Here is a 14,621-nt window from a genome sequence, read left to right as displayed (position 1 = left end):
TTCCTATACTGGAGAACTACAGTTACAGATAAGTAACTTATTTTCTTACTCCAGTATTGGAACTTTCATTGATTCACATGCTTCAATCAATCAGAGTACAAAGCAGTAGTTAGGTACATTGTAATGCCATATGTGAGTACCTTAAAAGAATACCAACAAGATATGTAAGCAGAAATCCAGAACTAATATAAAGTAAAACATAAATGTGTATATCTGTTACCAGAAACTATGCAGCATATACACACTTTCTGTTTTATACCCTTTTAATGCAAACAATGTGCAGAGCTAAACAATGATGGTGGGAAGACCGAGATAGCTCAACTTTACTGGAAAAGAGGCCTTAGGACTGACTACCTCCCCTTGAGGAGTGGAATCGAGGCAGTAACGTTGCGCAAAGGTATGTCTATTCTTCCAGGTAGCTGCTCTGCAATTGTCCTAGAGTGGTACCTCTGCAAACAGTGCAGAAGAGGTCAACAGAGCCCTCGTAGAGTGAGGATGAACAAAAGTCTGTAACGGCTTGCCTGGTGGCAAAATCGAATTGCAGTGGATATCCATCTCGCAATACTATTTTTTAGAAAGGGGATGATCCTTTTTTGGTCGATTGTAACGTGACAAACAACTGACTAGTCTAATGGAAAGATTTGGTCCTGTCAAGGTGGAATTTGACCTCTTAAAATCTACAGAATGAATAGCCCTTTCCACTAGTGTTGAAGGATTTGGAAAGAAGGTCTTCAGAAAAAGCGTCTCTTTGCTACGGAAGTCTGAAGGAACTGTAGGTATGAATCGTGGGTTTGTATGCAGGATTATCCTGTTGTCTCTAATCTGTTAAAAAGGTTCCTGTATCATCAAGGCTTGGATCTCACTGAACCATCTAGCTGTTGTGGGAGCCACCAGGAGGACGACCTTCCAGGATAGAAAATTCAAGTGGGCCTTTGAATAGGCTTGAATGGCTGTTTCATTAGTTGTGCAAGGACTGTATTGAGATGCCACAAAGGAGGGGGAGGTCTGAATGGTGGGAAGACCCTGAAGAGCCCTTTAAGGAATAGTTTGTTGAGTCTGGAGGTCCATAAGGTGGGTGTCCTTTGTGAACATCTAAAAGAAGAAATAGCAGCTAGATGAACACTGATGGAGGCATGAGTTAGGCCTGAACGTGCCAAATGAAATAGGTAGGGTAATATCTGCTCCTGTGAGGAAGACAGTGATGTATCTGTTGGAACAATAAACAGAACCTCTTCCACTTAAAAGAGTAAGTTCTGTTAGTGCTGGTAGCTCTGGCCCTGGAGAGTATGTCCCTGAACTCCAACAGGATGTTCAGATGATCTAACTCAATGTGATCAGAAGCCATGCTGATAAGTGAAAAGAGTCTGGATTTGGATGCAAGACTTGACCTTTGTTCATGGTCATACGGTAAGGGGAAACCTTTAACGGGGTATGAGCTTTCACTGAGAGCAGGAGAAGCTCTGTAAACCATTGTTGGGGCTATTAAGATCAGTGTGCAGGGCCGGATCTTCATTTTGGTGAGTACCTTCGGAATCAGGGGAATGGGAGGAAAGGCGAAAGCAAAGATTCCGTGCCATGCCACTGAAAAAGCATTCCCCCATGATCCCGGATGGTGACGCCAACTTGCGAAGAATCGGCATTTGTTGTTTAGTGGTCTGGCAAAGAGGTTGAGATTGGGTGTTCCCCACTGGGAGAACATGTGGTTTACTGTCTTCTGGTCTAGCTCCCACTCGTGACTAGCTGATTTCATTCTGCATAGAGCCTCAGCTATCTTGCTGTTTCGATGGGACATGCTCTGCACGTAAATGCACCCCATGTGTGATTGCCCAATTCCAAATGTCTTGCGATTCTCGAGAGAGGAGAAGAGACCTCGTACCTCCCTGCTTGTTCAGGTAGTGCATTGTGGTGGTACTGTCTGCCCTTATGAGAAACTAGGAGTTGGCAATCCTGGGGAGGAAAGCCTGCAGGGCCAGATGAACTGCTTTCAGCTCGAGGAGATTGATGTGCGAACTCCGATGAGGTATCTGCCACTTTTTGCTGACCTGTAGGTCCTGAAGGTATGCTCCCCATCCTTCCAGCAAGGCGTCGGTGGTGATGACCAATGAAGGTGGTTGAGAGAGGGAGGAGAGGCCGACTGAGAGGTGTTTTTTCTGAGTCCACCTACCTACGGTTCTGACCATGAGTGGAGTGATCATGATGAAATTGCTGAAACCACCTGTGGCTTGAATCAATTGGAGGCTGTTCCTCTTGGAAGGGACGCATCCGTAGCCTGCAGAACGGTACCAGTGGGATGCACGAGGACATCATCCCTAATATCGACTTGTAAAAGCGATCTTCTGAATGGCCTTTGCCAATGCAATTAGCCTTTGCTGTCTTACTGCAGTGCTAGATGCTATGTTGGATGTGGTGTCCAGGTTTTCCCCCAAAAAGGTCTGCGAGGGCTGAGGACTGGACTTTTTCCAATTGAGAGTGAGGCCATGCTCGTTGGAACAGGACAGTAAATGCCTTTGTAGATTTCTGTGCTGTCTGAGTAGACTTTAATGAGCCAGTCAGCCAAGTATGGGAAGATTTGGTGCTTTTGTTTGCTTAAGAATGCACGCACAGGTGCCAGGCACTTTGTGAATATCCTGGTGGCTTGAACTCGAAACTGATAGTGGCTGCCGGCTACCATGAATCTTAGGAATTGTCTGTGAGAAGGGTAGCTCGGGATATGAAAGTACGCATCTTTCAGATCGAGGATGGACATATAATCCCTGTGGTTTAAGCGGAGGAGTATATTTTGTAGCGTTATCATGTGGAATGATTGTTTCTTGAGATAGATGTTTAAATCTCTGAGGTCGAGAATAGGTCGCCATTCCTTCCACTTTTTGTGATTGAAGAAGAAATAGGAGTAGAATCCTTTTCAGTGTTGAGAAAGGGGTACCCTCTCTATTGCACCTTTTTGAAGCATGACGTTGACCTCCACTTTGAGCTAATGGAGATGTTTAGGAGTGGACTTGTGTGGAGGGTTGAGTGGTGGAATCTGGACAAACTCTAGAGTGTGTCTGACCTGAGCAATGTCAAGGACTCATTGGTCCGATGTTATCTCCTGCCACAGATGGAGGAATGAGGATATTCAGCTCCCTAGTCTGAGATCTGATGGGACAGGAGTGCCCGGAACCTTGGATAGATCATTGACCGCAAGTGGAGTCTTTTCCCTGACGAGCTGGTCACTCCCTGGGTGCAGGTCTACTGTACTCCACTTGAGGGGGTTGTCTTTGGGTGTATTGTGGCCGAAACTGCTGGGAGGTAGACATGTAAGAGGGGTATCTATATTGTTGATAACCTCCTTTATATGAATATATTCCATGTCCTCTGGCTCCACAAAAGAAAGACTTCCTGAAGTGCAGTGTACCCAGTGACTTTACTGTTACAGTGTCAGGGAGATCTAGGATCTTATTCCGTACCTCCAGACGAAAGAACATAGCCTTTAATCAGCCTTGTCTCTCAAGTACAGCAGAACCCGCAAGCTGACAAAATGAGATGGTGGCGAATTCTATGGTGCAGTCTAATTTCTGCTGATGTTCTCTCTCCCTCTTGCAAGATCTTTTTTTCCTTCCAGTTTGGCCTCTTCTGGAAGCTGATCTATGTATGGGGGATATCAGCCCATAACTATCTGTCATATCTGCCCAACACCGTCAGAGAGTTGGCCTCCCTCACTGTGAGACTTGACATAGCTGCAAACCGTTTACCAATGTTGTATAAACGTCTGTCTTCTTTGTCAGGAGGCACAGATATCGGGGTGGACGGGGTTCTTAGATCTTCTTTGAGCTGCTTGAGCAATAACTAAATCTCGGTGTGGATGACCAGTTAGGCAGGCCAGAGAATCTTCCGGGAATTAGACTTTTTGTCAAGGTGTGGACGAACTGCGGTGACTGCAGCAGGATTTCTCATTACCTTCAAACCCTCCTCCCATATGTAGTTGACTAAAGGCATGGACCACACACTCTCTCTCTTGTGGGATTTGCTGGAAGATGTAGAGGAGTTCTCACTGTCAGGGTCTGAAACTGGGTATTTCCTGGTTTTAAGTTTTGTAGCCAGATAATCAGCCTTCCCTCTCTGTCCTTTAAAGTTTACATAGAAAAGGTACAACATACATTGCAGCCTTTTGCAGAGAGATATGGGGAGAGGCAATAAATGCAGTCTTAATGCTGGTTCTCGGAATGAAACCTCTTTTTGCTGCAAGTTTTACAGGGTCTGAAGAGACTTTTCTTCTCCTTGTCAGACATGAAGTTGGCCCTCTGATAAGATGAAACTGAGTTCTGAAGGTGGAAATCTTCAGAGCAGTAGTGAATTTGAGACTGTAGTCATAAAGTATCCAAATGCTGAGAAGCTGAGCAGAGCTCAGTGGAGATCCCCTAGCACGACGTGCGGAAGAAAATCTGAGGAACTGGAGCTTTTCTCAGGAGTGTTCTAAACGGCATTGCAGCTTGATTGGCTGAGGGATAAGTTTGGTCTCTTTTTTAAACAGACTATGATAGACTGCAAAACTGAAGGGCCTAAGGCCTTCTTGCTCTATCTTTATCATGGTATTATTATTACAAGGTACCAGGGACTCTCGTCTCAACGACGAGGAATGATTCAAGCATGTGAATCTATGAAAGTTCCAATACTGGAGTAATTATTATTACCATTCCAATGGTAGTAAACATGATGCAGTTACTCCTCTCAGATCAGGATAAACAGCTTAAAAGTATTATAAGGAATTCCCAATGCTGTCCTATGAGAGTGGAGGGCCTCACAGTAACAAAAAACGACTTAAGGAGTTTTTCATTACCAGGAAATAAATGGAAAACTAAAAAAGTACAAGTCCTGACTTCCATTTACAGGGCGACCTATGACCTACTTTAGGGGTGACCTATATGTAAGAAAAAGGGAGTTTAAAGATTGGCAAGGGGTTTTAAATGCCAAGCAGGAGTGGCAGTGAGACTGCACAAACAGGCTCTGCAGTGGCATGCCTGAGACATGTTTACAGGGCTACTTGATTGGGTGGCACAATCAGTGCTGCAGGCCCACTTGTAGCATTTACTTTACAGGCCCTGGGCATATGGTCAACCACTTCACAAGGAACTTACATGTAAATAAATAGGCCAATTATGGATACACCAATGTTGCCATGTTTTAGGGGACAAGCACATGGACATTAGCACTGGTCAGCAGTAGTAAAGTGATCAGAGGCCTAAGGCCGACCGAAAGATACAGCAACAAAACAGGAGGTAAAGGTAAAAAGTCTGAGGAAAGACTAAGTAGATATTTCAAAATCACTCTCAATAAGTTTTTTCAAGTAATCTTCGATTCTGTTCACTGCTGTTTGTTCGAATATGCCTTGTTCCAGCGTGAGCAGGCCTCCAGATGTTCTTTTGCAGTCTTGATTGCTTCCTGAATGGGTTACATGTATATCAGCTTTTCTCCTCGCGCCTGTGTGCTAGCTTCTGCATCTGATAATCTCTGCTACACATGATTGATCATGCCATGCTTGTCTATGCATTCCTTCATCCAGTCAAGCCTGTCTGTTGGAGTGTCAATCTTAGAGTGGAACCAGACTCTTTCATGTCGACCAGCATGGCTTGACAATCTTGCGCCTGCGGGCCTTCAAAACCCAAATGGCGAAGGTCATTGTCTGCTACAATATGTTGGACTCAAAAGTGATCTTTGGGGCTTGCTGTCACGTTTTTCCATGGTCACTCCATTGTGGGTTCAGTAGCTCAGTGACTATGTATGAATATTTTGTGCAGTTTAATGCACTCTCTGCCTACTGTAGCTTAGTGCAAGTGGTGATAACCCACCTTCACTCACAACCAAGTCCTGTCAGATTTCCCAAGTAATGGCCAGGAATTACACTAAAAGCATACAGCATAGTGGTTAATAGGAGTGAACAGGTCTTTTTAACGATCTGCTACTGGACTAAGGCCTACAGGCTCACTCACACCTTTTCTAAAGTTCTGCTACTGTGTGCTTAACTCACCCTTGGTCTTCAGTTGAATGTAGAGTACTGTGCACCGCATGAGTATGGACTGTGTTGGAAGTGTGTGTGCCTGGGAAGGGAAAGCATAGGTATAGTGCAGTGCAGTACAAGCATGGTTAGTGCCTGACAGAGTGTATGTATACCTGTGAGAAATACATTACATGAGAGATGCAGCGCAGTGCTGTGCAGTGCAGGCGCAATAAAAGCATGTACTTGGTGTCAGTGTGTTTGGGAGAAGTACATGAAGGGTGAAGATTTGTGCATAGTGTGCATGTTTGTAAACAGCACACCGTGGCAAAATGCTAAAAGGGTACAGTACTGATCGGTGTGCACGCAGGTGACTGTGTGTTGGATGTATGTGTACTGCAGATGTACAATAAGTGCAAAGTGAGTTTGCATTGGTACATTACATGGATGCCCCTGGGTTTCATTTTGGGAATCCCATGCCTGCCTGGTGAAGACATGAGCAGCAGGAGATTCTCCTCAAAAAGATTAGAGTACTACTGCCTTCCTGTGAGCTGGATGGGACAAAATGGAGGATGGGTGAGAGAGACGTACGTTTTACACTTCAAAAGGTTCCTCTGTGATAGTTCACTAGAGGGCACGCTGGATGGCAGCCACAGTAATATGTGCATCGAAAGGCCAACCAGCCTTACTCTTTGATTCTCCTTATGATTCAGTAAGAGAATTGTAGTATATATGTTGTTTTAGTATTGTTTAGTATTGTTACATAGACCAATTGGTATATAGGTGTAGCTCTACCTTGTTGATCTCCTGAATAATGCTGTATTTAATCTCTTGTGACCTAACAGGCTCTGGTTATTACGAACTTTAAGAAGAATGATATGGGTACTTGGTTTGAAAGCAACATTGCCTCAAAATATACCTTAGTGACTCTAGCTGAGATCTGTGAGGCACCTAGAAATTGGCCCAGTCTTGCATTTGTGCAATGTGAGGTTGAAAGGAATATGTGGCCTTAAGTGCTGACATGGTGGATCTTCCAAATGTGATAACCACCTGTCAAATTATTCACTATTACTTACAACTATTTTGTACTCCGCAAAATTCTTTCAAAAAGGATTCTGAGACAGAACTCTCACGGGACAGGCATGGGATTTATACAATTGGTCACGTTTATACACATAGCTTGAAGCAGATGGATTTTAATTGTGAAGAAGTTCTATCAAGTAAGAATAGTACTATACAGAAGCTTTGTTTAAAAAAGGTCTTGCAGACTAAACGTAATCAAGATAATTTGCAACACTGTATGTGGATAAAAAGACAGCAACTGAGTTGTATATTTGTAAGATGTGGAATGATGCAATTTTAACAGTAGGCCAATATATGTTCCACTGTATGAAGAATATGTATGGAGTTTAAATTTGGCCAAGTTCGAGAAAACTTTTGCATCAAAGTAGAAGCAACCTATTTTCATTCGGGTTGTCAACACTGTATATGAATTATGTTCTCATTTTTGTCCAGGCCTTTTATATTTACAAAGTTAATGAATTTATCCTATTATTTTAAAGTACTCAATAGTAACACACAAGGAAGCACTTTACTTATTGTTAAACCCACCGACGGTGGATATTTGTTAACACTTGATGACATTGTTTGGATTTGTTTAAACAGTAAAGATCCTGGTCTTTATAAAAAAATAAAAAAAATAAAAAACTATATGTGATTATTGGATATATAGTGGTGTTATGAAACAGGTTATTAATTATGTTCTATTCCTTTTATCTGGGTCTTCTCTATTTACAAAGAACATGTACTAATTCCATCATTTTAAAGTGCTTATTAGTATTGCCCGAGGAAGCACTTTATTTACTGTTAAATTCTCTGGCTCCAAATGTTTGTTATTGCTGGATGTAACCTTTTGGATCTTTTTTCAAACTGTACTGATCCCCATCTTTTAATAGCTATTGTAAAGATGACTGGCTAGTGTTTGATGGACCTAAAATTGACACTTTAAATATCTAAGTATTTTATGTATTGCATGTGTGTTTAAAGTGTCTTCTGTGAAGGCACTTTCTTGAAAGTAATAAAAATAACTTCACTCTTTGCAAAATAAAGATGTTGAATAAAAGGGGGACAAGCACGGGAAGCTGCATGATTAGCTATTGCTCAAAGGGTTCTAATCAACACTTTTTGTGAACCCTCAGGAGAAGGAAAAAAACACAATTCATGTTACACGTAATCTCGAAAAATTAAGCAAACTCTCAAAGACATAAAAACCACAACCAAACTCCTAGATAAAAAAACATCAGTGGGAGAGCTCTTTTTTCACGAATGCCAGTGCAATAGTATGGCCTGGTATATAGCAGTTTCTAAGGCTCGGAAAGGCAACAAAAGCAGACACTTTTCTATACTTTCCTACCTGTGCATTATTGTGCAAGTCAATAATTCTCTTTGTTCACTTTAATGTAACACATTACTGTTGGGCAGCTGTTGTTTTTTTAACTCGGACAGATTTTAATTTCCATTAGGCTAAGAAAAACTTTTTGTAAATTGTTCTATTGGCAACTTTTCAACATATTTTGACTTAAACAACAAATGTAAGACTTACTGTTCATCTGTAATGGAATCATGACAGCTGTCGCAGACTCGAACTTCAAACTCAAACCCCATAAGCGGTATGGAGGACCGCTTGGCGCTACATTTGCCGCATACTGCTTTTCCGCACTTCCGACAGTGATGCTATGAAACCAGGAGAGACATGAGTGATTAAAACTACAGATTCCTGGAGAACTGCACATATCTATTTTAAGTACAGTTTATAGAGAAAAACCTGAATAAATGTCAGAAATTATGCTGCACGTTGTGTAAACCAGCAGCTTATCTCAAGATAACCTTTAGTGAGTGCAATATTAATTCAGATACGTTTACTTTCTAATTACTATTGAGTTCCACTTAAGAGCTGTCTCTACGGGACAGCATCAGATAAAAAAAGATACTCCCAAACTAACGACATGAAACACATCATTAACATGGAATTGTGCATGAGATAGGCTACTACAATCTATCACAAAAAGACTGATTGGGAACGGTGTTAAAATCCCAACAATATGCCCAGCAAGGAGTGTACATCACTATACCACATTCTACAGAGATCTGTTAGCCAATTCAACCCCTATGATAACCTCCAGAAAACTGACTCGCACTATTGGTGCATTAACCTGGCGCCAACTGGAAACCACAATTATCCCATAAGATATGGAATATAGTCATAAAAAGAATCAGTCAGGTGGACAGAAACAATAATGTGAGTGAAAGGTAAGTCTTGACATTCATCTGCAGTACATTTTTGCAAAATGTAATACAACTTAGTACCGTCCTGCAAAAGAAACATAAATAAATGTAAATAGATACAGGTGATGCGGTATCGGATTTATGCACTCCAAACATAACTCCAGATGCAGGAGAGGGAGAAAAAAAAAGTACCAGGAAAGAGTAAGGAGAAAATACAGAGAAAATAAGTTAAGAAGCCGTGCAGAAAGATAGGTCTTACTCAAACGGTGTCAGGATAACCCTTAACACTAATTGGCTTCGGCAGTTACTAGAGGAAGAGAGGGCAGTCTCAAAATGGCGCTCCTTGTTTAGAGGAGTCTTCGAGGAAAACAGAAGGGAGGGGCAGTTTTTAGGGCTTGGGCCAACTGAATACCTATCTGAGAGAGGTGAAAACGCCTAAGAATAAAAGATTTAGGATGAGGAAGAGCGAACCAGAGTACTTAAGATTAATGGTATGCAGTGCTTAATTTGAAAATAAAAACGTGCCGGTGCCCAAAGCTCTCCTCTGAAACAAGCAGCTAATGCAGTTAAATGTGTGAGCACAGAAAACTGAGGCAGCGCAATCCTGAAGCCATCACGGGCCCTTTAATTAATTTAAAGCCACTCCCTGTCCCCTCAGCTTACTCCTACAGTTTTCTGCTTTCTCCCCTTGTGAGGCTTTTTCGTTTTACTCTTCCTCCATCTTTTCAATATGCGTTTTTTGCTTGCAGTAAAGGCTTGAGGCAGAAATATAAGTGGCGGGCCTGAAAAATAAGTGCCGGTGCCCCGCACCGGAAACCACTGGCTCAAATTAAGCACTGCTGTTATGTAGTCTGTACAGTCATATATTACAGGTTGTATAACGGCACACACTCCCCATGCTTCATTCCGTTTCTGAAAATAACATCACAACAACACACACACACACCCCACCCCCCCCCTCCGCCCTCATAAATGCACCTAAAGCTCCGTCTTCTACACTTTTATACCATACTGTGCTGCAAATCTAGAATTAGCAATCTGCGAGTCAATTATGAAGCTCTACTGGGCACATTCTCAAAAAGTGCTGAACTAAAAGCAGACTGAACAACCTGTTAGCGACGGTGACCTTCTTTCTCTTTGCATATTCATTCAAGCTCTTGCAAATGTCATGCACTAATGTTCCCCAATTCAAATCTGTCACTCCACTCTAGCATAGTTTCATTACACACTAGCAGTGATCTGTTCAGTACAGCTGAGGCTTTCTCGCCATCAATAAGGAGTTTGCTTGGCAAAAGTCAGGTCAAAAGCACTGATCCAAGTGATTACATCAACCCTATAATCAAATTAAGAATCCTGCACATATTCATCCTATGCTAGGGGGGTATCAGTTTGGGTTACCCCAAGGGCCCCATTCCAATTAAAAGGACTAGGGCCGCTATGTATTCCTCCATAGGGACTTAGATGGGCATGTACTCTGCATCTTGAACATATACGCCCCGAACTCGGATGATGGGGAGTTCTTTAAAAAAAACTGGAGCAAGAACTATTACCCAACAATGGGATGCCCGTTATCTGGGCAGGGGATTTTAACTGTGTCCTAGATTGTGTTTTAGACAGGAGCCCACCGAAACTAGGCACTAAGCCCCATATGACCGCCAAACTCCGTGAGGCCATGACTAGCCTGCACTTTGTAGATATATGGAGGGAACTACACCCCATGTCCAAAATATACTCCTGCTACACACCCGCTGATGGGGCATACAGCAGACTGGATAGATTTCTGCTAGCGAACAACGGCACACTTGATGTCCGACAAGAGGCCTACCAGGTTAGATTCCTATCAGACCATGCCCCTCTGTTACTGGAGTGTGAGGCTCATGCTCCCAAGCCAGCGATCCCCTTGTGGCGAATGCGGCCTGAGCTGCTCAGGGACCCTGGATATAGGGTAGACCTGCAGGCAGCGCTAAATGGATATTTCAGAGAGAACTGGACCACGACCCAGATGCGCGGCATAGAATGGGAGCCTTAAAGGTCATCATACGAGGCGAAAGCCTTGGTAAGTCATATGGTATCAGGAAAAAATTGGAACAGGAGCTCACACAGCAGGAGGGTATCCTGACTACACCCCAAAGCCGAGAAGGCTTGTACAGTAATGTAGATGAAGCAAGCCGCCAAGAGGCACAAAGGAGAATAGGAGCCACCTGGAATAGGTTGGACAGCTATGTTCGCAAGGACTATAGACAGCGACTGCACCGCGAGGGGGACCGCTCATTATGCATGCTAGCTTGGTTACTTAATTGCGAACAACTCCCACCAATAATTCTTTTACTCCATGGACCTACTGGGGAAAGGTTCCTAGGACAAGCACGTGTCAATTTACTACTGTGGGATCACCTGAAAAACATATACACCTCGTCTAAGCGCATGGATAGTCACCAAATGCGCAGGTACCTGGACAGGCTCCAGCTTCCCAAGTTAGAGGAGGCACAGACTGAGGAGCTGGAAGGGGACATAACGTTGGAGGAGCTGCAGGAAGCCTTAGGGGCCATGCCTCACAGAAAAACACCGGGACCCGATGGCTTACCAGTTGAGTTTCACCATACATACTCTGCATTGGTCCTTTCAAGACTGTTGTAAACACTTGATGAGGCCCATAGAGAGGGTACGCTGCCAACACATATGCGGGAAGCACTGATAGTCATGATACCGAAACCAAGGAAAGACCCAGTTGACCCCGGCTCCTATAGTCCATTGTCCATACTCAATGTAGATGTAAAACTACTTGCAAAAGTTCTGGCAATGCGCTTAAGACATGTTGTTACCCATCTGGTGCTAGGGGATCAGTGCGGAATCATGCCAGAGATGGGAGCTCATATGAATCTGCGGAGGCTATCTCATGCACTAAACCTGATGCTCTGAAGCTCGCGCCACGCTGGTTGCCTTAGACATAGAAAAGGCATTCGATACTGTGTCTTGGGACCACCTGCGGGAGGTATTGAGCAGAATGGGCATTGGACTGAGCTTCCTGTCATGGGTGTGCCTCCTGTATACAGCACCGCAGGTGTGCTCCGGGGCAATCGTGTCAGATTCATTTGATATTGAACGAGGCATGCGACAGGGTTGTCCACTGTCACCACTTCTGTTTGAGCTGGCTATGGAGCCTCTGGCTCTACAACTTAGGACAGGACTACATGAGTGGGGCATAAGAGTGGGGACCAGAATGCACATCGTATCAATGTATGCAGATAATGCCCTGGTGTACGTCACAGACCCGGAGCGGTCGATCCCACTCCTACTACGTATAATGGATGACTTTGTAGGGATATCTGGCCTCCGAGTCAACCGACAGAAGATGGTGTTGTATCCCATGGCGTTTCTAGCAACTGTTGCAGCATCAAAACGCGAAGGTGGGCCTGGCATGGGAGACTGAGACCTTTCAGTACTCAAGTATTCATGTAACTCACTGCCCTCAACTACAATAGGAGCTGAACATGGATAGGGTGATGGACGGACTCCGGGCCTCTGTCCAATTTTGGACCACACTCCCACTATCAGTTATGGGCAGGGTCGCGCTAAGTAAAATGGTCTTACTCCCGCGCCGCCTATATATCATGCAAAACTTGTTTTGTGAGCTACCCCTGCACTGATTCGCCAGATAGATAAGTTGCTGCTGTCCCTAGTCTGGGCAGGTAAGAGGTGCAGAGTCCGCCTCGAGGTGCTGAAGTTAGCCCTGGCAGATGGGAGACTGGGGCTCCTAGGCTTCCATCTATACTACATGGTGGGCTTGCTGCAGTATGCAGCTATGTGGTATGACGATGCCCTCAACTGGGGAAAAAAATGTATTAGAAGGCTCTATATGCATATCCCGACTTCCTCATGGGTGGTTCTAAGCTATCGAAGGGCACTCCCTTTCTAATTTCGCAGATATCATGGGTATGGGAGGGCACTCCCTTTCTAATATTGCAAGTCTCGCGGGTATGGGAGCGAGCAGTCACACGGGTACTGCAGAGAGCACCCTATGCGTGCTTGCTTCTGGATCCCCCCTTTGCGATAGTCGCTTACACACTGGACTTCTCAAAATGGCGAGCACGCAGATGTAATAAAGTGGAGGATTAATACCAAAATGGCACATTTGTCACCCTGGAGGAGGCTGGGACCCTATTTGGAACTGACCAGGGACAATTCCTGTAATACGCAAGCCTATCACGAATGGCCCAGGAGATCTGGAACTCCTTCCCTGAGAAGCCCACCGAATCCCACCTTGTGAAGGCTCTTATAGACATGGGCAGTGACTGTGGTCTACTCTCCTGACTATACGAGGCCCTAAAAAAAAAACAACAGGCCGATAAGTATACATGGAGCTATGTGGGATACGGACCTGGGAACTCCGCTTGCAGACGGGGAATGGAATAGGGCCTGCTCGCTAGTGCAGGAAGGGACTAGCAATGCTAGATTTAAGCTGACGCAATTTTACTATTCGCGCAGAGCATAATTGACGCCACAACGCCTTCACAGAATTTTCCCAGCACGACTCAACGTGTGTGCGTGCTGAGGCACATTCTCAGCCACCTTTGGACACGTCACATGGACATGTAGCTCTCTACAACCTTTCTATCAGTTAGTACAGACGATAAAGACTGCCTACTGTGAGAGTGAAGGTAACAGTCCGCACTGCTTCTGGGATTCCTTTCCATCCTCAAAAAAGGGCGTAAAATGGCATACAGATTTTACCAGCTAGGGGTTGGTTCAGTGCAAGTAAGAGAGAGCGGCAGGGTAGTTGTGGGTCTGTGGAGGGCAAGGGTTCCGGGCACTGGGCGTGGTCCAGTCACAGACTGCCACAGATGGGCTTGCCTTTGGCCTGCCAGTGGCGTGCCCGCCATTCAGTAGATTCTGGGAAGGGAGCACAGTGGGCAGGTCTGAGTTGGAGCGTGGCCGGCAGGAGAGTGGGAAAGAGCGGCAGGCACGAGGATCAAGTAAGGAGTCTGGGAGGTGGAAGGGGGAGCAGAAAGTGCAGGAAAGGAGGGTAGGAAAGGCAGACAAAGGGCAAACAGTGGCACAAACCGAGGAAACTACACAAACAGAGGCACAAAGTGGACATAAGTGGGCGGAAACAGACAAAAACAAAGGCACAAAGCGAGTGGAAACAGGTACAAACAGACAAGACAGAGATACTAAGCTGTAAAGATCACAAGGAGTGAGAAAAAAACTCACGAGTGAGAGAAATAGGCAATAAAGGTCACAAGGAGTGAGAAAAATAGGTGATAAAAGTCACAAGGAGTGAGAGAAAAAGACAAGAGAGCTCACATGGAGCAACAGAGAAAGGCGTGAGAGATAGAGAGCGAGAGAGCGAGAGAGAAAGAAGATG

General features: G+C 44.4%; 1 protein-coding gene across 2 annotated transcripts in view; it reads right to left on the bottom strand.

The window, feature by feature from the left end:
• The window catches only part of WDFY2 (WD repeat and FYVE domain containing 2), a 450,542-nt gene that overhangs the window by 47,672 nt on the left and 388,249 nt on the right, over positions 1–14,621 (bottom strand). For both annotated transcript variants that reach the window (XM_069205445.1, XM_069205447.1), the window contains one exon: positions 8,574–8,704. In XM_069205445.1, coding sequence (XP_069061546.1) covers positions 8,574–8,704 — 131 coding nt within the window. The remainder of the gene's footprint in view (positions 1–8,573; positions 8,705–14,621) is intronic.

Source organism: Pleurodeles waltl, chromosome 8 (genome assembly GCF_031143425.1).
Source record: "Pleurodeles waltl isolate 20211129_DDA chromosome 8, aPleWal1.hap1.20221129, whole genome shotgun sequence".
NCBI classification, from domain to species: domain Eukaryota; kingdom Metazoa; phylum Chordata; class Amphibia; order Caudata; family Salamandridae; genus Pleurodeles; species Pleurodeles waltl.
The sequence above is the reverse complement of the archived record's forward strand: the minus strand, read 5'-3'. Positions and strand labels throughout refer to the sequence as shown.